At 43.0% G+C, this 26541-nt stretch overlaps 1 protein-coding gene across 1 annotated transcript; it reads right to left on the bottom strand.

The window, feature by feature from the left end:
* Nucleotides 1-1821: 1821 nt before the first annotated feature.
* On the bottom strand, nucleotides 1822-25835 carry ACE2 (angiotensin I converting enzyme 2). Its single transcript, XM_030476779.1, has 18 exons — nucleotides 25590-25835; nucleotides 22785-22943; nucleotides 20798-20891; nucleotides 20073-20216; nucleotides 19148-19260; nucleotides 18492-18600; nucleotides 17661-17758; nucleotides 15977-16146; nucleotides 14758-14984; nucleotides 13808-13952; nucleotides 12174-12272; nucleotides 11425-11547; nucleotides 10898-11070; nucleotides 9879-9937; nucleotides 5750-5850; nucleotides 4700-4816; nucleotides 3266-3460; nucleotides 1822-2628 (listed from the first exon to the last, which is right to left on the bottom strand). Exons 1-18 carry the CDS (start codon nucleotides 25776-25778, stop codon nucleotides 2508-2510), a joined length of 2436 nt encoding a protein of 811 aa, XP_030332639.1. The 5' UTR covers nucleotides 25779-25835; the 3' UTR covers nucleotides 1822-2507.
* Nucleotides 25836-26541: the final 706 nt, after the last annotated feature.

Genomic DNA, 26541 nt, shown 5'->3' with positions numbered 1-26541 from the left:
CTGAAACTACATAACAGAGGCATCTAAACTTAGATGCTGATGTTTATAAAACGCTGGTCTAGTATGTGTAAAATAAAGGGGGTTTAAAATAAAGACTGAAAAAAAACCTCTCCTCTCTCCTTATATTTGAGCTAGTTCAGCATGTGATGCCTCTTAGAGTCCAAGTGACTTCTGCTTGCCCTTTCTGTGATGGAGCTGGCTCTATCCTACCAGGGACATCTCTGCAGCTCCAGTTTGAGCTCACCTGAATGTAAGGAGTAAGAAATGCTAGGTGCAGACAGGTGGGGAGAGGGGAGAAGGAATTAAACCAGAGGTTCCAGCACCTGTGCTCACTGGCGTTGCCTGGTCCCAGAGGTGGAAGCTGGCTGGCAGAGCACATCCCTGTCTGCATTGGGAGTTGTGAGAGTGCCTGAGGGAAAACAGCATTTGGGGTCATGCAAAGGGCTGTGGGGATCTACACAGGCCTGGGAGACCATGGAAGGCTGCACATGATGGAGAGGTAGGGGCATGGTATGATGCTGCCTATGCATCAGGCTGGGACAAGGAGTGCTGGTCCAGAGAAAGGGTCAGGAAAGAGTGCTGACACAGACAAAATTTGAAAGGAGGGTGCCCCCACAGCACAGAGGACATGAGGTATTTTTGGGGCTAATGCATGTGGTTGATTTTTTCAATATAAATGTTTTATTTCTGTTCTTCCAACATCTTGCTGTATTTTTTTGAGAGACTTTATTTGTTGACAGTTCTGAATGGTATTTTTTGATTCATAGCACAGCTTTTAAAATTAATTGCTTGAAATGAAAGCTTTTCCTTAATGGAAATGTTATTCTTAACAACGGATCTGAAGATGGCTGGCATGACTAATTACATTACTTGATTGTTTCCAGCTTTGCCATTCCCTTTTTCTGTTACTGCACATGAAATGGGAAGACCACATATAGTTGAATTATTTATCTTAAAAGTTCAGCTAAAGTACTAAGGTTTGGGGGTGTTATGACAATGGGATATGTGGTGTAGGTATGCAACTTAAAGAAAAATTATTTTTATTGCTTTACATTCCTGTCTAGTTTGCAGTTAATCGGTATCATCTGCCTACCACCTGAATTGTCTCATTTAAGGGTTTTGTCTCTTAAATATGAAGTGAGAGTGGAACATTAGGATGGTGTTTTGTGAGTCCACAGAGTCCAACTGTATATTTTCAGATACATGTTTGGCAGCTTTCTACAGTTTCTGATCATTTTGGAGGCACATGATTTTAAAAGCCTATGCATTTGTTGAATGCTTTCGTGAAGGCTTGTGTTTGCTACCAGCTTTTTGTCAGAATGCATGACTGGGTAGATATCTTGTGCCTTTCAGTGACTCTGGTGTGACAGAACAACTGCACTGGCATCGTGGCAGGTATGGTGTGGGTCCTACATGAGACAGAATCATAGAAATGCTGGCTGGAAGGGATGTCTGGAGGTCATCTGGCCAAACTTTTCACTCAGAGTGGGACTGTCCCCACTGCTCAATCTGCCATTCCTTTGTCTACCTGAGCTCTGGACACTTCCAAAGGCAAAGATGCCACAGTGTCTCCCAGAGCATGGAACGGGCAACCTCTTCCAGTATTGCACTACTGTCCTGGTGAAGAGCTTTTCCTTTTCAGGTGCAATCTGAACTTCTCAAGCCTCAGTCTACTGCCCCCTGTATTTAATGGTGCAATTTGTATTTGTAGTATGCAGTATTTGTAATAGTGGTGGTAAGGTACTGAAAAAAAACCTCAACTTTGATCATTTAGTATTAAGAAAGTTTACTCCATTTTTAGATGATAGCACAACACAGAGATCTTTTTATTTTTTTTTATTTTTTTTGTTTCTGAGGGAGCATGGGCTATTTGTCTCTACAATACTTATCAAGCAAACAGTTAGAAAAATAATTTGTTACAACTTCCTAACAAAGTTCCCGTGCTTGTTAGCCTTCATCTAGTATCCAATTCACATTGATACAGATTTCCTGAAGGTGCAAAAATTGCAGTTTCATTTCAAATTGAGTTCTTCATCACTAAGGTTCTTCTGGTGGTCAGTGTGTTTTTTCTCACTGTCTGTTAGATACCCTTTTAAGGTCTCTGTCTTGAATGATCAAGATGATCCTCACAGGCATAAGGAGTTTGTGAATTATTATGTCTGTCTTGACCTGTACACAACTGTACACTTCCAAGATTTTGCATCTCATTATAGAAGAAACAAAAAGAAGTTGGGTACAGCACACTTATGAAAAGCAGCAGTGTATAATATCATGCACATAATTCATAGAAAAGCCACAGGACATATATATCTTCAATTTTTGCATGTTTTCTAGTTACCGCATAAACAGCAGATGTAGTTGCTGTTGTCTATGCACCAGTCAGTTAATGGTCAACCAGAGGATATTATGCAAACCACTATGACATCCATAGTGTTTTGGTCCTCGGTAGGCACTACTGCTAAAAGTAAGATGAAAAATCCCACAAATCCTTAGTGTACCCACGTCTTCTAGAATGATGTTTGTGTCTCTTCAGATGGCTCAAAACCCATGTTGCTTTTTCCTTCTTCAGCGTAAGGGTTCACCTCTTGACAGTTTGATCCTGCTTTACCTCTCTTTTCTCTCTGTTTCCTGTAATGAAAATTCATTTTATATTAGAAGCCTCTGTTCTGTTGAAGTCCTTCTGGATCCCCAGAATCCCCTATTGTAAATAATATCATGTTTAAATGGGAATCTTTATAATAAAGGAATTGTGTTGGTTTTAAGGGGAACTGTAGCAAACCTACTACATTCTTAGAAACACTGTTAATGGAGACACATAGAAAACCAACCAGCTGTGTTGCTGTTAATGCAGTAATAGTTAAGGAAAATTACATTACTGGACGGGCTCCAACAAGATTACTGAAAACTGCAGGTGCTGATGAATGTGGGCAACTCTGCTGTTGGAGAAGGCACTGTGTTCCCAGCAGGTCGCTCCATCAGTCTTGCAGCGGGGCTGGCAGAAGCCTGGCCCCTCACAGCTCCCTGCAGCTACAGCATCCAGCTGTGATGATGATGGGGAAATTGCACTAAGCTGCCAAACCTGCTGTGCACTGAAAAGCAGGGAGCTGAACCTTCAGCTATCACTGTTGGTGGGAGGGGACTAATGAGCATTAATTCCTTAACTTGCTTCAGTTAGATTTGGCAGCCCATTTATGAGCACCCTGGCGATTCAGTCATCAGGACGTCTTCCAGTGGTCATGATCATAGTATCAAAAATATTACTCACTTTTTACGATCTCTCCGACCAGTGATGATCAAGACAATAATTCCAATGACAACCAAGCTAATGACCACCCCAAATACAATTAACCAGATGGTGACTGGTGGTTCATAAGGTGTGGCCAAGGCTGGAAGTATGCCCACAAACTCCAGCGTCCTATCATCCAGTCCAAAAGCATCATTGATTCGTCCCTGAGACATCCTGCCATTGAGAGCAAATTCAGAGTTTTGCATGTTTATTGAAAGCACACAAACGGTTTTCAGATGTCTTATATATCTCCAGCGTCAGCTTCCCCTGAACTGCTCAGTTGGAAAGGAGTACTGCTAAACCCATATTCCTTCTGGCATGAGTCGGTGAGTGACAACCACATTAACTTAAGCTCTTAACATGTTGCAGCTTAGCTGACATGTTCAGACACTGTATGAACTGTTAACCTCACCCTTAACATTTATAAAAATGAGGCAAACAGCCTTCTGATCTCCCTCTTTATTTGCATTTCTCCCCTGATTATCTTTACCTTAAGTGTCTTGGCTATCCGTAAGTTTCTTGAATATGTGATAGAAAACCACAGCTTTGAAGAAAACCACAGAAGACCTGGTTCCCTCCTACAGTGTTCCATAGTTTTGATTCTTGTGTTTTTCACTGCCCTGAAAACCCTTTCTCTGGTGTATTTTCTGTGCTTTGTTTTTCCCTGAACTTCTGCTGTTGAGTGCTAACCAAACAGTGACTATCATAGCCATATTCTTCTCCCTTGGTTCACCAACTTATCTCGCTGCTTTTTCAACCCCACCTCATGTTCTACTGCTTTTAGATTTGTGCCCTCTTCATTTCCCACTGCACATTATCCATGACCAACTGCAGGATTGCAGTTTTACTTATCATTTTTACAGCAGTGACTTACAGTAGTGTCATACTGTGCTATAAAGAGCTCTTCATTGGTCCGTAAGTAGGAACCTTCTCCTGTTCTGACCTCTTCTTTTCTGTATAATTGAATAAATCTGGCTATCTTTCTAATGCATCATTATTCTGGAGTCCTTGCTGACAATCAATCTCGTACTGAATTTTCGCTAATGAGAGGAGAAAACACACATGCATTCACGCACAATTACTGTGCTCTGTATTTCAGAATATAAGATCCTGTTAAAGTTCGAGCAATGACATTTTCTAGCAAAGTATGATGCAATTACTTGTGTTATGGCAGTTTTACAAGTACCCTGAAGCATTTTATACTGGCTGTTGTCCAAGACACCATCAGACAGATAGGCTGTTTTCTTTGTGTCAGAACAGTTTCTCCCATCCCACTATTTCTGCTAACTGCAGAACTAACTTTCTTATCATCCCTTCTGCCTCAGCTGACTTGAGCATTACTTTGCCTTCCAACCTTTCACCTGGTGTTTTGGTTGTTGGGGTTTTTTGTTTCCCCAGAGAACAAAATCTCACCTGATGGCATTTTCCACTTCAGCTTTGGGCACAATATCGCTGATATTACCTGGCATGCTGACAGTAAGGTAGAAGGAGATCCTTTTTGTCTGTTCCCCAACATGAATGTCTGTAGCTCTGAATGAGAAACAGAAGAAAAAGGGGTTTTTAATTGCTGAGATGACATTAGCTTTAAATTTGGGCAAGTGAACAGCTGTGATGGGAAATGCCAGGGGGTTAGTTTATTTAAGTGAATTTACGTTATTTAAGTGAATGCTTCCTAGTGACCTCAACCGGGAATTGAAATAAATTTCCTCACAGAATTTCTTTTTCTATGTGCTAATTCTTTACTTAGATGGAGAAAATCTATCCCGTACCTTTTCCAAAGCACGTAATCAGCCGCAGAAGAAAAAGTGTTCAAGGCTGATCTTGTGAATGATGTGATGTATGAAGTACCTAATCATTTTTCCTTATATCTTGCTGGTCGTAGGTCCTAGATATTACATGGCTGATGTTCTATAAAGCAGTATCAAATAGCTTAAGTAGATAGCCTGAAAAAATTTTAAGAGACCTAATAAAAAGGGCTGTTTTCTTACCAGAATCAATTTCAGAGGACAGATTTTATGTGTAAGTGAACCTAGATAAGATTAGTAAGTCTGCACAGAATTCTAGTGTTTTGTAATCAACAAATTTATATTTCCTTGGCCCAAAATCTCTTGTATATTCAGTATCATACACATACATTGTTAGAAATGTGTCTTCCCTGATATTCCCACATAGGTGTCAAATTCTCAAGGCTCACTTCAACCACTGATAAGCTGTGGGAGGCAAAGCCTTCCACATCCACTGAGGTGACCTAACCTTAGCACATTATTCCTAAATTTCAGACTCTTGAGTGAAAAGACAGCATGTAACCAGGCTGGCATCTTACCTTTTGCAACCAGCTGGTGTTTAACACTGTTTACTATCACCTCACATTTGACAGAAGGCACAATTAATTCCACCAATTCATGCTGCTAGCGAACTAGAAGCAATATAGACATAGATGGCACAATTAAGCAAGTCACTCACTCGAAGTTAACTTCCTGCTCCTTCATCTTGTCAAAGTATTTTCTCATGGCATAGGCGATGGATGACTTAAACAGGAAGAGCTCGCTTTCATCCCATTCATACTGCAGAAACAGCACAAGAGAAATTCATCAGAGATGGCAAGTTACCTGAGACCAAGAAATCATTCTAAAAAGAAATGGCAATTGTAATGCTTGGCATGCACTTCAGTATTACTTATTTGTGCCATGATAGCACTTCAGGAACCTACTCAAACCTTTTAGCTCTGTTAATCTGAGTGCTTTGCAGGAGAATAAACATGCAGGCAGCCCCACTGCCAGACACTGCATCACGCTGTCCTTCTGCAAATTCTGGTACCTTTACATGGAGTTACTGAAAATGCTGCAGGCCCATCTCATCATTTTATTTACAGACCTAGTCTTTTAAGGAGGAGAAACTTTGGGGTAGGGTTGTTATGTGAAGGTGGCTAATTTATTTGCCTGATGAGCTGGGATTTTTGTTTGGGGTTTGGTTTGTTTCAGTAAAAACTCTTTTCATCAGTATTTCTGAAACAGGCATATAATTGTTGTTTTTTCCTGAAGAATAGAGAGGTGATATAAAAAATGCACTGCCTGTGTGCAGACTCATCCTGACTTGCCTTATGAGTCCAAAGTTACTTGCAATGGAAGTCAAAAACAGCTTCTCAGGGGCAGGAACTGAGAGCAGTACACAGGGCAAAAACCACCACAGGAGCTCGTAATGCACCCTGCTCTGTTGTGCAACACTGTGTGTGCACGAGGGGAAAATTCCTGTCTGAACTCTGTGGCAATTTTTCTTATCCCCCTAGATTTGCCTAGATTTGATTGTGTTTATGATACCCGAGCAGAGATGCCTGTAAATGCTGTCAGTGATAGTTTTACACAGCTCCTGACTTTCTCAACAATCATTCTGGAAGGCGCAGTTGAAGGCAGCTCTGTTGTAATGGGTTTTATAAAACCTGTATTTCAACCCTGTGCTCCTCTTGATACTGACATAAAATGAAGAAGGAGACATACAAGGGAGGATAGAGCAGAAAGAGCCTGCTGTTGTCAATTCATGCAGGATCAGGCCCCGGGAATGCACCGGTGACCCAAAGACAGCGTGTGGAGGACAGGGGCTGTGCCAGCTCTGGCTGTTCCCACCAGCAAGAGTTGAAGTTGTGAATCACCACGGCCTTGGCAAATGCCCCCGGCTTTCTCCTGTTTGCTGAGTGACAGGCAAAGCCCTGTGCTGAAGCACTTGTTGTTGTTACCACAGTTATCTCCAGCAGCCGGCAGTGTTCACCATCGCAGCCTATGATGCTGCTGTGGGGGTTTCCCAATTTTCCATTTATCCCCAACATTTTTAGACTTTGCAGTGCTTTTTGCATTTTTTTCTTTATTTTTTATTTCTTTTTAAACCAGGAACCAATTGAGCTTGATTCCTCTACTGCTGCTTTCTTGCTGCTTTCTGTACTTAGCATTTTAGCTTTTTAATTATTTATTCATTTCCATAGCATATATTTTGTCTTTTTTACTGTAATGCATTTTAATTGCGACTATGCCTCTCAAGTGCCTTTACAAATACCATTATTGGTTGTGTGCATGGGAAGTACCTGGCTGGCTTCTGATCTGTGTCTGAGTAATGACTACCCATACATCTTCCCTAGGCATGTCAGAAACCTACCTTGGTGCTTGCTGTTTGTTACAGAGGCTGCTTTGCTTTCAGAACAAAATGAGCTTTGCTAAGTGCATCTGCTCTATTATAGCATGTTCCCTCCAAGATCCCATGTGTGACTTGAAAGGCAGTGTCAGTCTGGCCTCTGATTCAAAAAGGATTTTCTGTTGTAAAATATGTCCAAATGCCCGCAGGCTGATAGCTCCCCATTCCCTAATGCTGTCATGTGTGACAGCCTTTTAGAGCGTAATCAGATGTATGACATTGACCCAGTGGAGAATCTTGAATCAATGTTTGAAGAGAGGTCCTGTTTTCAAGTTGTGTTGAGGGGACTGACACTCTGGAACCCTTTAATTTAAATAAGACAGACCCCATGTGATCCAGCAGGGTTCTTGTAGCAGTTTCCCTTTGGAGGGTACTTTTCATAAAGCCCCAGCTGAAGCAAAAGCTGTGGGTGTTTCAGCCTCACTGGTGATCCAGCAATGCTACAGCTGCAGCTTTAATCTCATCAGCCTAAAAACAATTAGCAGGGTAATTGCACCAGCACACGCTCTGGTACAGCTGGTATAAAAGAATCCGTGTCTGGGAGCTTAAATTGCAGAACTTTGGCCTACTGAAACATCCCTGCTGGTAACAGCCAGGGTATGCAGTTGAGGGGTGCAGGATTGCCTGCGTGAGCTCTCTGCAGAGAGAGAGGATCTTTCCCTTTCTGCTCAACCCAGTGCTAAAAAGCAGAAATATAAAAAGATTTGCTGGCATACTCAGAATGTTTGCTGCTGCCCTAACAGTGGAAAGCAGCTCGAAATATATCTTTAACAGTTGCATCAGGTTCTCAGCTTCTGTGTGCTCTGAGCCGTGTAAAGCAGCCAAAACATATTGCTCTGTGTAGTTGGGCTGAGATTCCTGCCCGAGGTTCTCCTTGCCTTTTCTCTGTGCCAGTTCATGCATGTACCATTACCCACTGCTGACATACAAACATGCAGAGTGATGTGCCTGGGAGCTCAGCATAAGAGAAATTTGTGGGGAGGCAGAAAGCTACTGTATAGAAAAGGTTTCTTGAAAGTTGGTGATGTGGACTGATTTTGAGAGGAAAATGCATGGCTTGCTCTTCAGAGCTTAGGAACCTACTGTCCATGCAATAATTCAAATTAAGTAATCTGTATGAGATCGTTTTACAGCTGCTCAATTGTACAACAGAAGACTATGATGGCAAAAGGCAGGCATAAAAATGGTATTAAGCTAAACATTAACCATAATGACTAATAAATGTGTTGCAATATGGAATCTTTTCATGCTCCTGATATCAGTTTTGAATTGTATCTAACTCGACTCAGTGGTCTAGGAAGCAATAAAACTCCAGTGGGGTTTGCATATGAAAAATGAGCCCATGGTATTGTGTCCTTGCTAGTCCAATAGGCTCCAACACGTTGGTCTAAATGACCTACCTGACGACATACTCATTCTTGGAAAATTACTAATGTTCTGCAAGGTGAAAATGGCTATTAACAGGAGTGAAGTGTCTGCACTTAAGCCTTCTATGTCGCCTCTGTGAGATTAGCATAAAGAGGCACAGCTAGAGTAGGGCAGAAATTTTCAGCCTGGGTTAAGCAGATGGGCTAAGACAATGCTCTGTTCAAAATCGTAAAAGCCATCTTTGGCTTTCATGACTTTTTCCAGTTGCTGTAATACATTTTATTGGACCAGCTGGTATAATCATGGAAAGCAGACAAGCTCTTGGGAATGAAAGCCCTTCTCCTTGTCTGAAACAGAAGCAGCTGTGCTGCCCCCCACAATCTTAATAACAAAGCTGTCTCTGCGTAAGAGTTGGAGGGCAGGGAGGCAGCCAAATATATCAGGGCCTGGAAAGATTACAGCAAACAGACAAACAAAAATCTACAAAGGAATGCTGACTGAAGTGTTTCAGCATGAAATCAAGAGCATTTGAGAATAGCAAGTGGGATTCAACTCCTCTGTGTTAAGCCACTCATTCAAATGTGAAGTAGCTGCTCTAATAGTTACTTCTGAAGACAGCCACTGTAGCATTCGTAAAGGAAATTAGAGGAAATTAGATAGAGGCTTTGTTTAGACACATCAGCATAGCTGGGAAAAATATAGCCATTTTCAGGTACACAGCCTCCCCTATGCTACCCTCCAGGCGTGTCCTGTAACAGGTAAAAATGATCAGTATTTCCACAGAATAACTCAACTCATCTAGCTGAGATGTCTGTCTTAAAATGGGTAGGATCACTCCCTGGAGAGGTCCCTCTACTAATTGTAGTGGGAGTCTTGAGGACAACCTCAGACAAGACATCTTTTATGTGATAACCCTTCACCTGAGCTGATGCCACTCTTCAGACACAAAGATCAGCTATACCCTGCTTTATTTTCTGAGAATCATCAGCACAACATCTCTGTTGCCCAGGCAATGGGAAGAATGCCACAGTGCAAGCATACTTACTGCCTGGTCTCCCAGTGCTGACTTCAGGCTGATGCGCACTTCGATGGCATTGTCGGAATCTGGTTTAAAAAGAAACAAGGGCTGTGTCATAGCTGTAGCGGCAGAAAGTCTGTCCCTGGGAAATGCTGGGGTGGCTAGAGTTTCCTTATAGGTTCCCCTGCTTCAAATGGCCAGCTTGGTGGGATTGATCTTGTTTCCCTTCAGCCACCTTTATTGCAAACATCCTCGTCTGAGCTGCCAGTTGCCCAAGTCTGGCTTTGTAGTAGACAGAAAGAGTGAGCACATCTAGAGTGCAGTCCTCTGATCTTCTTTAAACCTCTCCCAAAGGAAATGCCTCTTTCCCACCATTGGGAATGAGAAGCTCAGATGCAAATATTGGTTTCTGTTTGTCTGGTTAGATAAATCCCACCATTAGGCACAGCACTGTGTTATGGTATGCTCCAGTACTGACAGTGATCACAAGTATATAACCTGGGTGGTTCAGCGCTCAATGTCACCACAATAGGCTGAAAGATGCATTTCCTTCCCTTGAGCGCCCTTCTTTGACCACCACATGACAGAAAAAAGAAAAAAAAAAAAAAAAGTAGTAATATTACTGTACTGGTTTGCCCCTGTGCCCCCACCTCAGGGTCGTCTGTTTCTCAGGGCTGGTGGTTCCCAGCCCTGCATAACAGGCCCACCACTCTCAGTCAAGCACCACGTAAGTCCAAGCGTGTGGTCTTTCTTCCTTCTGCACAGCCATCCTACATTCTTAGTGCTGCCACTATTGAATAACATAAACTATTTCTGAAAACTGATGAAGCTGTGACCCACCTCATGTGTGCCAATTTCTCCAGCTTTGGCCATGAGGAAGCTGGACTGCCTTCCCATGAGTAAAACTTACTGCTCAGTGTGTATTTCCCCAAACCCTGCTTCCCTAGGGAGGAGAGCCTTCAATAGCTATGAGAGAGAGGGACTTTGCTGATCAAGGGTTGTGAGGACTACTGAGTGTCCTCAATCCACCCACAAGCCATACTTACATGGAGCCCAGTCTGTTTTCCAACCAATGTATCTGCCAGAGTTGTTTTTTTGCAGCCAATTATACAAAGGTTCAAAGTACTGGAGTAAGGGTTCTGCATTCATGTATTTCTCTCCTGTTATGCTTTCCAGTGCCTGAGTCCAGGGCTTGGATCTGCCTAATTCAAGCAATTGTCTGTGTACGTAGAAGGAGAGGTAATATATGTTATTGCTGTGTTCCATCTAGACATCTAGCAAAACAATCTGCGAGCAGTATCAAAGTTTTCTGTTTGCTTCTGAATGCCCTCCTTCCTCCCATCACTCCTATTAATAAAAATAAATTATTTTCCCATTAACAGGCAATTAAACCTTTGATGTTTAGATCCTCAGTGGATATAAACTTAGTCAACTTATCAAAATAAACTGAGTAGATAAATGCTAAATTTTCAAGCTAGGTTCACGCTAGGTTCATTGACTCCAGAAGCTTTCAAGGATGAATTAGGCTTTGTTATACTCTGATTTATTATGTGCGAGAAATTTGCTTTGTTACCTCAGCTTCCGACCAGCTGCTCTGGAGTTGGTAATGTCACATGTGTGAAGAGGGCCAGTATGGTTAGCTGCTTTGCAAAGTGCCTCCTGAAACTGGAACTGATAGATGGTCCGGGTGTAATACCTAACGGAAGGGCAAGGATAAGGAAGGCACAGGTTTTGTTAGTCATCTGGCAAGGAAACCTGTAAGTCCTTGGCCTTTGGAGAGCTCTGCTGTGTCAGCTGGTGCTCCTGATGATATTTATAGGCTACCCTAACTCAGATTTAACAAATGCCAAGATCAAATGCAGCAGAAGAGCCCCAGATCTGTTTGCTGCCACATAAACCAGGAGCAAGTAAGGTTTTTAAGGCCCAACTCTCTGCCAGCTGAGCATTCTAAAATGAGATGGCTGGAACATAGAGGGACATCCAGAGTTAGTTGCTTCAGGGCTGCATGTGCATGGCCCAAGTGACAGTGGTACAGGGTACACTGTCTCCTCAGAAGGCAAGCACCTCATACAGATGTGCTCCCAATGGTTTGATGAAAGCGCGAAGCTTCTCTGCTCCACGAGCTCAGCAGCCTCCTCACTGCTTACATGTTGTTATGCAGCAGCCCCTGCTGTTCACAGAAAAACTTCCACTGAAATCAGTGACCTGATCAGGACTCTAAACAAAGTAAGATTGTGTCCTGAGACTCCCCACTAGATGTTTTAGGTAGTTGGGGCTTGTTCTGTACCCAAAATGTAAAGCATTAATTAAACACTGAGCTACCTTATGAACGAGTAATCGTTAGCCACATGAAACAGCACTGCAGGGTCACAATAGGTTTCATCATGAAGGACCGGTTCAACAACGCCAACTATTTCTCTCCTGGGATGAAGGAAAAACACAGGATTTCTGTTAGTAGATAATAAGGGGGGAAAAAACCTGACTCTGCTCTTCCTCTGTATTTTCTGATATGTATTGGCACCTCTTTCACTTCTAAACAGAAGAAGTCCATACGGCTCGCAATAACCCCAAATGAGTACTACTCCACAGCTGGAGATCACAGAGAAGCTGCTGCTTTGAAACTGATAGTGCAAGGAAGGGATTTGTGTGACAGCAGAGTGTGCAGGGAGTAATTAGTGGAATGAAATAATCTACAAGACATAAACTTCATGCACACACCTCATGCCCTGGGCCACCCCCAGTTCGGAGACTAACGCTTGCACTCTTTGTGCTGTATGGCCCGTTGTGCCACTGGGCTGGAGATGAGATTTCTCTTTATTTTCCTCTCCTGAGAGTGTGATTCCTGAGCAGTGCTATGGAAACAAGCCCATGCCCTAAATTCTGAAAATGGTAATAAGCTTACATGGAAATATTTTCTGTAAACCTGCATTTCGAGGTCTTGCTCCAGCAGATGCTGTTACAACAGATGTGATAAGCTTCTCTGAACAACTTGTCATTCTCCATTTTCTGACATCTCTGCTACTTTTGAATAAATTGAAGCTGACTGATTTTTACAGTGGGTCAGGAGGCTTGCTTATATCAAATTTTGTTATAGATTTTGTTTGCTGATGGAGGCTCTCTGTTTGTGGTCATGTTAAGAGTTCAGACTCCATTTTCAGTGTGGGCTTCTTAGGTTTCTTTGCATTTTTCTGCTCCCATGTTAACCATCCCGGGAAATGACAGTCTCCAGTTTGAATCAAACCATTTTTAATCTTGAGCTCCAGGGTGCTGAAAATAGATTGGCTGGTGGGCATAATCTGAAAAGACACCTCAGGACGCTCTTTGCCAAGGGAACTGTATTTTCTTGATCAAGAAAGCTAGTATCTCAATAGGAAAGCAAAGGATCACTCTAGAGTCTTTCAGACAATTTGCCTCCAAAACCACACGAGAATGGGGAGAGAAGAGTGCACAGATATTTGGTAAACTGAGGTCCCTCTGCTTCTCAGGCTGGCAAGTATGATGAACTTCACTTTCCACTTGTCCTTAAGGAGGTGGGAAGCAAACCAGAGTTTACAGCTGATGAGACTTAGCGAAGGGCTATACTTAAGTGACGAAGATGTCTTGGGGCGTGTGTTGGGGAAATGGCAGTGTTGATCCTGGGATCTGGAATATCCCATGCGAAGGCCAAAGGCTGTCTTTATCAGAGGAGCTGACATTAGAGATGAGGGGAAAGTCTGCTGAGAGGCAGGGTAAACTGCTGGGGGCTATACACAGTGCTAATGGGGACACACTGCTTGTGAGACGTTGTCTGCACCACATTGAGCGTTTCTAGCTGGTATTCCACAAGGCTCTGTAGAAACAGCCTGAGAGAAGATCCTGCCCTATGGGGGCACAGGCACTCCGCTACATTGAGTAACTATGAAGGGTTGGTTTTGCAGGTTCATTTGCAAAAAATTGCTTTTGTTTCTCAAACTTACTTCATCTCCCACCACTGCTTTGTCCATTCCTGCTTTGTAATCTGACCACTAAACACCATCCACCTCCACTTCTCCAGCATGTAAGTAAAAGGCATTGTTCCAACAATCGTTAGTGCTTGTTTGAGCAGAAAGTTGATTTCTGTTTCTGAAGAGAGAAGCAGTTAAGGTAATGGTTATGGTAGCAATTAGTATCTGATTAGACAGCTAAAGTTGCTTCCTTTTACAGCTAATGCTTACATCTGGTTTGAATAAGATTTTCACTAAAGGAAAAGTGAATACTACTGAAAAAAGCAACATGAGAAAAGATCACTGAGGTACTGTATACAGTTTTGTCTCTTTCTTCCCCCCCTACCTCTTAACTAACCTAGCCCTTTGGCATTTACATTTCATTATATACCACTGGAAATCTTCCCAGGCTCTGGGGAATATCAAGCTGAAGACATCTCAGAATGTACAAATTGTACATCTCCATCTTTATAAGGTAATACTCAGAGAAGCCAGACAAAATGCATTATAATGAAGGCCTACCTAATTTGTCCTCTCAGTATTGGCTTAAGTGGTAGATGGAAATCTCAAGGTTTTGGTTTCATTTGAACTGCTAAACACATACTTTGGTAGAGATATGTACGGATTCATGCAACAGAAATTGAAAAGACTATTGAAGGCTCATCTAAATGAACTAGGAAGATTTGAGAATGAATTGTTCAGTACTGAAGATAATGAAGTGCCAGCTATTTGTTTCTAAATTATGTAGCAGCGTATAAAGTAGTGACCCTTGCTTCATGATGTGATCTGGGAAAAAAAAAAAATAGTATTTCTGGTAAGTTAGTGGGGTAAGACTTTCAGAAGCCTCTCAGTTGATCACTCAGTTTGCAGACACAATCTTCTGCTACAAAATAAGACCTGCAAGTGTTTTCACATAAACATACAATATTTATGCATGTATTTACCTTCATCCTCTTCGAATGTTGGCTCTAGGAGGTCAAGAGATTTCAAGTGCTGAGGGGTGGCTGCAGAAAGTGACATAATTTCACCCACTGCTTCATGGAAGCCCTCGTTGGCGCCGTCTCTTAGCAGGTAGGGCTGCAGAGAGTATGCCATGTCATACTCGATGTGGCCCATCTCATGGTGCGCGGTCAAGAAGTCATCCATGGTCACTTTGGTGCACATCTTGATCCTGCACACCAGAGCAATGTGCTTGTGGTTAGAGAGACAGTGGTCCAGCCACCTTCTGCCCAAGCCCTGACTGCAAAGCAGCCTCCAGAGATTGCAAACACCCTTTGCCCCTTGCAAAACCTGGGCAAACACATCCTAGCATGGGGTGCAGTTCCTCCTGCAAGAGCTATACTTGGATGGGGAACTCAGCAGAACACTTTCACTCACCCTGAAATTGTGCCAGGGGTAAGAGAAAATAGCTGTTTTGTGAGAAGCAGCTGCACTCTGAAACTTGGCAATAAACTCACTGTGTTTGTTGGAGTGAGTACCCACCAACAAACTTAGACAGAGAGTAGCGTAAAAAAACCTGTGTGCCACTGACTCTGGCTACTTCAGCCTCCCATAGGCACTATTTAATAACAGAATTTTTTCCAAATAGGGTTTCCTTTCACCTTCCTCAGATTGCTTAGGTGTGAGGTGTGAGGCTGGCAGCTTCCACTAAGGCTCTGCTGCGGACCAGCCCTTTCCCCAGGTAACCGTGGGAACTGCAAGAGGGGACAGAATTTGCCCCAGGAGACTTCCGTGTGTGGGAAAGAGACTGACGGATTTTCATGAAACTGGATATATCTGCTAAAGATAGACAGTGGGCTCTCAGGTTTTCACTTGCTATTTAGGGAGCCTGTCCCATTGCTGCAGAGTGGGCAGGTGCCCACAAATCTCACTGGTATCCACAAGCACCAGCATTTATGCTTATTCCTTAAGCTCTAGAACATAGTCATTTCTCTAATTCATATAAATTTGAGAGCAGTCATTAGATCTTCACAGAAAAAGTTACCCAGAGAGGTTTACAGTCCCACAGGATGCCTGCTCTTTTGTCTTCCTTTCTCATTTTATCAGCTAGAAGAAAATAATGAATAAGGAAAAAATATAACTTACACCAGTATGGTGCACTGTTGGTGAAAATATGAATGCTGTAGGAGATGGTATAAAAAGGAGTTATAGTAATTGCATTACCTGTAGTCATTTTTCCCCAGATCCCATGCTGTAGGGTGGCAGACAACTTTCCTGTTGTCTGCCGGCTCTGTGAGCATGGAGTTATTCCAGAAGCCCTCAGTCATTTCATCAAGGCCGATGGAGGTGAAGAAGGCCTCAGCGGCTTTGAATATTCTCGTTGCATCCCACTGCTGAAAGAGACAATGCCACCAGTAACCACTGCTTCCCAGCGATCCTGTTCCAGACAGTTGGCTTAACACAGGACAGCTGACTTCATATTTATCTCCCACCAACTTCAGATCAGCACCTGATTTTCTGAGAGTAAGATGGTAGTATTTGCCTTTGGCACTTCTGTAAATTCTGCTGGGAGCTGGAATATGAAGTGTTTTCCCCACAAACAAAACAGGTTTCTGCACTCAGAGGTTCAGCAGATAACACCTGACCTAGACCAGAGAAGCCCTCAATCAAAGATAAGGTAATGCAGATAAAAAAGGCATTCCTCTCAATAACATGTCAGATCTGCGATGTGACCCTTTGGCCATTTCAACTGGGGACAACTCATTGGAGGGAGTGGAGCTGCACTCCCAGAAGATGAGCATTAGAGGAGATCTCAGCCAGAACCATAATACCTGGCAAATGCATCTAGAGGACTTGTTTATCAGATTGTAACTGCATGGTAATGTTCAAAATATTTTTGTCATTCAGCATTTTTATTATTCTACATAGCTGGACCTCTGCATGTACTGGACTGAGTTTTCACAGAGATTTATTTAGGTGGCAGACAGCTCAATTGGATGAGAATCCTAAATTGGGCACATCATACACTAATAAGGATGAGTGCAGCCTTTGCCCCAAGGCTCTGTAAGTAATGCTTCCCTCCTCACAGTGGTACTAAAATATACACAAATTTATTACCACAAGGGGGTCAGTACTTTAAAATAGAGGTGAGATTAATGCAGACTTGTGCAATTTGCTTATGGATCAAATTTCTCCATTCCTTCTCTTGCCAGCATAACATTCGCGTGGACTGCTCCCTATGAAAGGAGGGTGGAGGGTAGATTTCAGGTGAATAATCACATTTCAGAAATCAAATTCCACAGGAGCTTCACTTCTTTTATCTTATAAAAGGAGTGAATCTTAGTCAAGACTACAGAGATTTATCTTCACCCATGTTCTCGTTCTGGTAAAGGTGCTGTCACAGCTGTTAGCACTACAGATCTCAAACACAGACCTTATGGTGCTTTGCAGTTATCAGAAGATAACAGGCAGCACTGCAGTTTCCTAACTGTATTCAAATAAACAAGTCTGGCAAAAAAAAACAAACTCAAACTGCAATACACAATCTATTTGATTATGGTAATGGCTGGCAAAGGTCATATTTGATACCAGCCAACTCCATGAGTCCTGAAATATTTGTGTGTACAAAATATATCTCTTAATGGATAGAGGTCTCTGAGGAAAATAGATGTGGAGCCAAGATTAAGCCAGTCAAAGAGAGTGGAGAAGAAAGAGAGGGGAACAGCTAAGGGAAAAGGTACAGTGCATGAACACATTAAGGTGAAGAGCAAAAAAAAAAAGGATGCTGAAAGCAATGTTTTGCCTTAGGGCAGCTATGGTTTTTTAAAAAGCAGCTGAGATCTGCTGTATAATTGTTATTCCATCTAGATTTCTTACATAATGCATATTGCATAAAAGCATGTCTTACCTTTTCAACCATTGTAGGTGTTACATCAATGTTGGGTTTGGCTGGATAGGGAACAGTCAAGGCATACAGATTTGTCCAAAATCTACCCCACATATCACCTTCAAAAAAAGAAAGAAACATAGAAATAATTTAAATGGTGGATTATGTATTGTTCAAAAGTGCCAGACAGTTCTAGAAATTGTGCAGTGTCATAAACAGATGCTCTATACATCTAACCAGGTCTGATCCAGCTGTGGAGGGCAGCAGTTCTAGAAAGTCATGCGTAGGTCAAAGTCAGATCAAAGATCCTTTTATTCCACAAGATCAGCTATTCTTGTAAAATACAGTTTCAGGACAGGTCACCTTCCTAAAGGTCTGTTCACAACTGAATACCCATGTTGTTAGTCCATGTGATTGTTGCCGCCATGTTCACGTACATTAAAGTTACTGCAGCTTGATGCTTCATGCTTTGGAAGCAAAGCTGTGGAAATGTGGGGGCTTAGAATAAGATTTAAAAGGCAAAACAGGTCTCTCTGAAAGTCTCATTTCCAAGGAAGACAAGTGCTGCAGAGGGGAGGGAAATGTCCCAGCCCTGTGTTGGAGTTTTGAGCTGAGAGTTACCAGCTCCAGCAAGGATGAGGACACCTGCCTTCCCTATCTGCCGCTGCTGCTAAGCACCTGTGTCATCTCTGCCAGGGACTTTTACCCCATTTCTCCTCTCCCTTTTTCTTATCTGTAACCTGTTTGTTAATATCCTGATTAAACAGGCAGATTACTCTTTTCCCATATGCCCTGAAGAGGTCTGCCCTGTGCACAAAGTAAGTCTTGCATGATGCGGCTGCATTGACATACCCAGCAAGTGAGCAGGCAGGCATCCCGTGGAGCTGATGAGCTCAGGGCCGTAGACCTGCTCCAGCTGGTACCTCACATAGGCATGCAGCTGCTGGTACAGAGGTTTTATCTGGAGGCAGAGGAGGAGAAGGAAACAAATTATTTTCTCTTTGCTCTACACCACTCATACCTCGTATTAAACAGAGAGCCTCAAAGGTGTCTGACAAAGTTCTCCTGGCAGATAAGCATACCCCAAACCTGCAGTCGAGCTTTGCCTCAGGACTCAAGTGCTGAGTCCAGATCCTGGCCCCAGAAGTCCTGCTCAGGTATGAGGGAGGGAGGGATCATTGCTAACTTTACATGAGGAGTATCATGGATGCCATCTACTCCATGGGATACACACTTTCCCCCATAAACCCTGCCTGGAGGAGAGGCATGGCTCTGCAGAGTTCCCTCTTTCCCATCCTTTGGCACAGTGCAGCCAAAGGGGACCAACCTGGTCCTAGAATGGCTGCAGAGGTTAAAATGTGTATGTTTCCCAACGTCTGTTAACCCCATGTGGACTAGGATTAGTCAGTTTAAAGCGGGTCTTATCTTCCTTCGTAACATCGGCACATGAGCCCTCCATCACAAAACACAACCCTGTGGCTCAGATGAGAGCTTTTTCCTGCTTCTACCTGCTCAAATGTCTTCTCCACATCTCTAACCAGTTGGTCACGGCTGTATTTGTATTCTTCTGGATAGTCTGCTTCATAATTTGCTCTCCAGTAATCTCCGTAGTCAGAATAATCTGTAAAGCACAGATGCATCACATCAGGATACCACACATGGGTCTGCAGGAGAAGTGCTGCTCCCTGCTGATCCCATGCAGACCTGCAAAGGGCCTAGGCAGGAGGAGAGTGCTCCTCCACAGCTGTTCCATGAGTGTGCAGGTATGGGAGAGTTCCAACGAATGCAGTTATTGCAGTCACGGTTATCTGCTAATTAAGGTCATTCGAGTTGGAGGTCAAAGGAAATTGTCGCTCCTGACTGGAGCTCCTGCAGCTATGAGGGAGGGCAGCCTCTGCTCAGGCTGGATACTAAGGGGTTCTCACAGAAGGTATAAGCTGGTGGACACTGAATATGGGCCCCCTCTTCCAGCAACAAAACCACCAGGGCAGGTGTAGTTACCAGGACTGAAATTCAGCTCCCAGTTCCACCAACTCTTCCAGTCCACTGAGCTCTGTTAAGCCTGGAGTAGAAATGGCTCATAGCTGAGGTCTCTTCCTTAGTGATATGGAGAAAGTTCATAATGACCATTTCTTAATGTTTGATTTTTTCCTGTCTAACTATTCAGACTATAATTTCTTATTCCTTGTGTCTAGCTCCAGCTTGACAATTTTCACAAAACAAGGATATAGGAAAGCAGGTGATACAGGTGCAGTTTGGCCAAGAAACAGATAATATAGCTACTTCAAAAGCTATTTTAAAAGACCCCTGAAGAAAACTATCAGCTGTCTGCCATTGTCCCTTGAGAAAACAGTTCCAAATTGTGCAAGACTGACGTATGTTTGTTACTTTCTGGGTGCCAGAAAAAAAAAAAAATAAAAAATTGTGACTTACTATTAAGCTTTGCAACCTCATTTTTAAGTTCAACATACTCTTTGTATAATGGTCTCATCATTCTGCCAACACCAGCTCTCCAGCCTTCCCAGGCCCACAGCCTCTCATGATAATCCGTGCTGTTAGCCATAATAGTGTCAAGACCTGTCAGAACGAAAAAATAAGTACCAGGACTTGGAAAAGCAGAATCTCTGTTTTTCTTTCACAGGAGGGAAATGAGCCAAAGCAAAAGAAATTTTCAATATCTCACTATTTTATTGCGTCCTTTTCTGATTTGAGGTTTTCCCAGTCTTCTTTTTAAGAAACATGGAGCAGATCATGAGTCCCTTACATGCTCTCTCTGCATTAGCTTCCCTTAAATGGGTAGTGCTCTTGGGACTGGCCTCAGTGTAATGTTGAGTCCAACAAGACTTTGATGATGGGGAAAAAAATGGACTTTCTGTGACATGGGCAAACTCCAGGTGACAGGCAGGCTGTCACACAAGCTGAACAGCTCTCTTCAAATTCTGTTTACTACAGGTAGGAGACAGCATGTCTCATGGGCAGCAGGCCCACTGGAGGTCCTGAACCACAAGGTGCAATTAAATTATAACTAAGCTTTAGATAGCAGGATATATCTATTGAAATGACAGCCAGTTCTCTTGGATTCAGGAGACACTCTTGGGCTTTTTGGTTTTGAACCCTCAGTGTAAAGGACAGAGTAGGGGCAATGGTTAGTACTGTACCTGGCTCCAGCACCAAACATTCGAATGGTTCGGTAATTTTACAGACAGTCCCGGTGCTGTAGATGGTACTCATTGTACTTAGCACAGTGCTCAGCTGCAAGTTAGATGTGAGATAGCCTGTTAGAAACACACTTTGTGCAAAATAAGAGCCAATGATGCTAATTCCTTAAAAGCTCGACTCAACACTTCACCCACCAGCTTAGCATTTAAACATATGGTTAACCTCAGTAAAGGCTAATGAAAGAATTATTTTCCTAAATGCATTACTGAACCAGAACCTAACTGGAAAAAGACAGATAATCTCCCAAATATATGATGTAATCTACAGGTCCTTAATACCCAGTCAGAGAGAGCTCTGGATTTAATGAGCACAGACTGTCACAAGAGCTATCAATGTACAGCAGCAATCAAACAATAAAGTTTAGCAACATGCTTCCGTAAGCATGGACCCACCTAGATTTCCAGGTAGGTCATGGTTTTGAGTGGCAGCAAAAAAGGCCCCTTCTGCAGATGCTGCAAGGCTCACTGTTGCTTGTGGTTTTTGACATCGCATCACACTGATTGCATAGATCCGCTTATACTCCACTACAGGGAAGTTACAGCTCATGTCTTGGGTCAGCTGAAGGCCAAATTAATCTGAAATCATTCCGCTCTACCTCTGAAACTATGATACATAGTTCTGGTTTGGGCTAGTTTTTTTATGTTTTCAGATTTTCACACCTCAAAAAAACCATGCACCACTTTTAGCTTTTCCTTTAGGACTATGTTATTTCTCATTTAAAACTTTAAATCTTAACTATGTAAAGCTGTCAGTGGGAGGGGTAGTTAATGACTAGCTCTAACTTTATCTCTGTCAGCATTTAAGTTGGTGCCCAGAGAAATTTTTGTATCGATGAATCCTATCAGACTGTACAAAAAGTCACTTTTCAAGCAAAAGTCAACAATTTCATCCCCAAAGGCCATTTATCTAGGAAACTGCAAGTGTCCAAACAGGGAGGATACTGAAGAAAATTCCTTCTCAACAGAGACAGCAATACCATCAGTGCACTGCTGTGCTCCAAAATAAACACAACTTTGTAGGAACTGTCAGCATTCCCACCAAGGTAATCTGTCTGCCCAGAAACACATCTCATTTGGATCAGACAGGAGATCCAGCCAGTCTGCTGCTTTTCTTGCATGGTGGTTAACACTGCTGATCTTAGCAGAAAAACCTCAGGATCCTTCTAGAATCAGGACTGTAGGATCTCTAAACTCAATGCTCTTTCAATTTGATCTGCAGCAAAAGGAAACTAATTTAACCCTCAAGTATTTGGTTACAAATCCCTTTTGAGTCTGCATAGCTTCTCACTCTCATGACACGTATAGTCATTATCCATGTACATGCCTTTTACATGAACTTGTCAGTGGAAATGTCAAACCTTACTATGAATCTTGCTAAATCTTGATGGCCTTTGGCAGCGTTCTGTAGAAGGAGGTCACCAACCCTCTCCAATTTCAGGCATCCCAGAGTGCCCACTGCATAGAAACACCCTCTTTTTCACTGTTTAATAATGCAACATGTGCAGAGAAAGAAAGTCTTCCTCCACCTTTTTGACTCATTGAATGTCCTTTCACTCATCTCTTTCTGCTCACTGCCCTAGGTCTGGACTTAGCCAAGCACTTATCACAGGTCCTCTTTTCCTCTTGTGACCAACACAGCTGTTTGTGCAAGGACACCTGTGAGGCACGTGTGCATGTTTGAAATTCATTGCATGAATTACACAGCAAAACTGCTGACTTGGATGGGAACCAGCTTCGTAAACCAGACCACTCCATCAGTCCTGTACTGCTATGAGTACCTTGAACAGGTACACTCTTCATTCTGGTGCTGGAAGAAGGCATCATCCTGAAACAAGCAGGATGGCAACAGCACTCTGCCCATGCTTGGAGGTGTTGTGGGAGGTAGCTCAACTCACCTCACAAAAATGAGCTACATTCATCAACTTACTCTGCTGTACTTTTCTGGTGACAGCACAGATGATCCTCTGTCCTGGAGAGTCTGGATCTGGAGCCTGGTGAGAGCATCCTCGATGCTGGATAACGGGAAGGTGCTGGCATTCCTGGAGGCCTCCTCATAAAATGTGGACCACTTGGCATCTGCCTCATTCTGAAAAGGGTTCACACAAACCCTGAATTACTCTGCCAAAAGAGTTCAGCAGCCTGAAATACTCAGTAGGCAAGAAGATTACTTCTGGGGGGAACTTCCTCTGTGGAGACCACCTGTGAATCGCAGGTTGAACACTTGCACTGCACAGTGAAATGACTGAAGAATGTTTTGGCTTTGCTTTATTCACATATCCAGCTAACTATTTTTCTTTGGAAATAGCAAAAAAAGCAGACCTGACACCTCACACCATGCTGCTTATAACCAATCCAGCATCACCTAGCTGTGTTCCCTGCTACTTTAAAACACCACGTGTTCTTCCCTTTGTGCTTTTTTTCACCCACCTGTGCTTAACAAAAACCAGACACAAGTCAGGGCACGAGAGGTCTGTGACTCAGATGTCATTTCCCCTTTCTGCTTGAAGTAGCAGTGACAGACAGCAGCCATGATTTTGATATTGAGTCTTTCCATTATGCAAATATCAATTTCTCCTGAAGTTCTGGTAAATAAAAGATTATACTTGAGCTTAGAAGGCTCTAAACAGGCACCTAAATTGGGCATGCAAAACCTCAATGTTTTGCATGAGGTTGCTTTTACCACTGCTACAATTACATACCATGACATGTGAAACTCCCCAATTTCAGTGCACAAAGTAACCCCATAATGACATTATTCGGGTTTGGGACTGTCTTATTTTTATTCACCTTTTTAAAATGTGTTTGTACATTGCTCATCGGCACCCATCCCAAATGGCAATAAGAACAGTACCAATTAACCTGGCTCCTCAGGACATTTTAATTAATTGTGCTCATGCCAGAGCTTCCTGGGTTGTGGAGAGGGCACCTGTAACATCTGTCCCTCCCTGCTGAGACATCAGGAAACACAAATGTCATATTGTCCCAGAAAAGCTCTTTCAGGCACACTTCACCCCTGTGCAACACATGGCAAGGCCAGTGTTTTCACCAGTGCTGTGCCTGGGTTGTCCAGCCCTGTGCATGATGAACCCATCGTGCCTGCTTTAGGCTCTGGTGGAGAGAGGACATGGCAGACATAAGCCCTTGACAGTCCCATCCCTGCACCTCCTTATGTCCATGCAGTCCCTCTGTGAAGGGCAGCCAGCACCTAGAGGCTTTCCAAACTCTCCCCTTCATGAGACCCGAGCAAATAGCCCTGCTGCTGCTTGCAAAGCTCAATGGGCAAGAGCTTGATAAGCACGCAGAGGAAGAGCATCACTGTGTAAATCTGTGTCTGAACTCCTTGTGCTGAGCAGGGACTGTAGAGGTGCCTTAGTAGCAGTGGGGCAGAAGAGGGGGCTCTTTGGCTATAAAAGCTGGGGGAAAGAAGTTAGCTTGCTGTCTCATTTTTCCCCAGTTAGAGGTACTGGTTGAGAAGTCAGAGGAATAGTTAGGGGGGTTGTGGCCCAATTTACAAGGAAAATGGATGGGAATGAGCCAGAAAAGACAGTATTCATTAACTCTGCTACTCCAGCAGAAAGGGAGGAAGGGAAGAAGTGGGCTTATTTCAAGTGTTATTGAAGAGATCAAGTGAGAGAAAACATTCTCTTTGAGCACTGAACTAATTGGTTCTTATTGTTGGTATCTCCTCATGTGCTTTATTATCATCTCATTAGTGCTAAAGGTACTATATGGGGCTTTTATTTTACATGTTTGGAAATGTTACAGTTTAAGTACCTGGTGCCTCAGAAAACATTTCAGGTTGACAATGATTAGCCATTAAGATTTCTTCCAGCAACCGGTCTCCTTGCTTTTATTAAGAAATATGATCATTAAACCATGTTTTAATTAAGCTATAAGACCACAAAGTGGAAGACTTAAACCATTACGGAAAAGTGGATGTAGGATGTTCAGCTTCATTTTTCTGCTCTGAGTTGTTTTTCTCTAAAGCTTGAGTTAACTTTAAAATACATACAGCTACAAAATTTAAGGTGGCTTTGTCCATTTTGAAAGGCTCCAATGTTATGAGATGCTAGGCTGAGGCATGGCAGCCATGATCTGGTAACCAGCTAGCTCATGGCTGACCACTCTTTACAAACACGGTACTAGCCTACAGATCCCATCTGCTGGGACAGCTAGAGGTTGGTGTTGAGAAAAGGGAGAACTGTACTGCAAGATAACATAAGTACAAATGCTGTGGTCCTTCCTGCTGCAAGGCAGCACCTAGCCTGGGCCCTGGAAGAAGACCATCCCCTCCAGGCTGTGCCCTCTCCAGCAGGAAAGGGGTCCTGCACAGGAACGGTGCACCAGGAAGTGCTGGTGGTGGTGGACCCCAAGCAGAAGGAAGCATCTCTCTCAGATTTGGGGGCAGAACATGCAGCACTTCCTTGCCTTTTCCCTCCACTCATCAGGGTGACTCAGGGTAATGTTGGGGACAAGTCCCGTCTCTGACCACCCCCGTGTACTGCAAAGGCAGCCTAGGCACCAGCCCTAGGTTGTAGAGGCTGGTAGTGGCCCAGGCACCTCCAGTGAGGCATTGCTACATGAAAGCAAGACCCCCTACCCTCCTGAAACTAAACCACAGCTACCAGAGAAGTAGCAGCCCAATTTCAGCCAACTTTGCTGGAATCAAAATAAACTAGAAAGTAGCTGTCAGATTCCTCAAACAGTAAAACCCACAGGATGGAGCACTTACCATTTTCCTGGCAGTGTCCTCAGTGATGTTGGTGTTGTAGTTCCATGAGGCAAGGGAGCTTTCATAGCTGATATTTTCTGCCCTCCTGTTAAACTCTTCTAGAAACATTTGGGCTTGTGGTGTGACATCCTGAGGGGTCACGACAGTGCTCAGACTACAGACAAGCCAAAGGTGGACCAACATATTCATGTCTGGGCTGAGAACCTCCCAATGAAGTAGGTTTCCTCAGGTAAGTTTCTGTCGGGCTCTGTCTCATCAGCCTTCAAGCATGACTAGAGTGAAGAAAAAAGGCTGAATCCAATTTGTGGGGCCTTTTATAGGGTTTACCCATCATAGGAGAGAAAGGAAAAAGTTTTTTATAAAAAGACACATAAACAAATGTCAATTATTAACTCTGGAAAAACATAATTACTGCTGCCATTTTATGGCCTTCTTATAAAAGTCTTTTGGTTAATGTTTCCCAAATATGCTGCCAATGATACAGCTGATCACTTTATCTATAGCCTGCCCTTGTGTTCGGTAGCTCAGAATCTGTGAATCCTTTAACAAGTTGGTGATAAGCTGTAAAAATATTTAGAAACTTCACTGAAACACCAAGCTGTGAACCTTAACTCCCAGGCAGGAAGAAACCCCAGTTAGCCTGACATAGGGTACCTGGTTTGGGTGTTTAGGGCCATGTTTTAAAAGCCTTTGCAAAGCCCAAGTGGTTTGGAGAATATACCTCATTTTCAAAGCAACTGGGGCATATAGAACCAGATTTTTAAATGTGTTCACCGAACAATTGAAAAATAGCAAGAGACAAGTGGGATCACAGCATCTTGCATAGATACTTAATCTGAACTATAAATCAACTGGATTTAAGCACTAAGGTGACTAAGACTACTAATATGACTCCCATTTAACATCTAAATACCTTTGCTAATCTAGCTTGGAACCTAGCACTTACTGCAGA

This window comes from Strigops habroptila, chromosome 2, assembly GCF_004027225.2.
Source record: "Strigops habroptila isolate Jane chromosome 2, bStrHab1.2.pri, whole genome shotgun sequence".
In the NCBI taxonomy this organism is placed as follows: Eukaryota; Metazoa; Chordata; class Aves; order Psittaciformes; family Psittacidae; genus Strigops; species Strigops habroptila.
The sequence above is the reverse complement of the archived record's forward strand: the minus strand, read 5'-3'. Positions and strand labels throughout refer to the sequence as shown.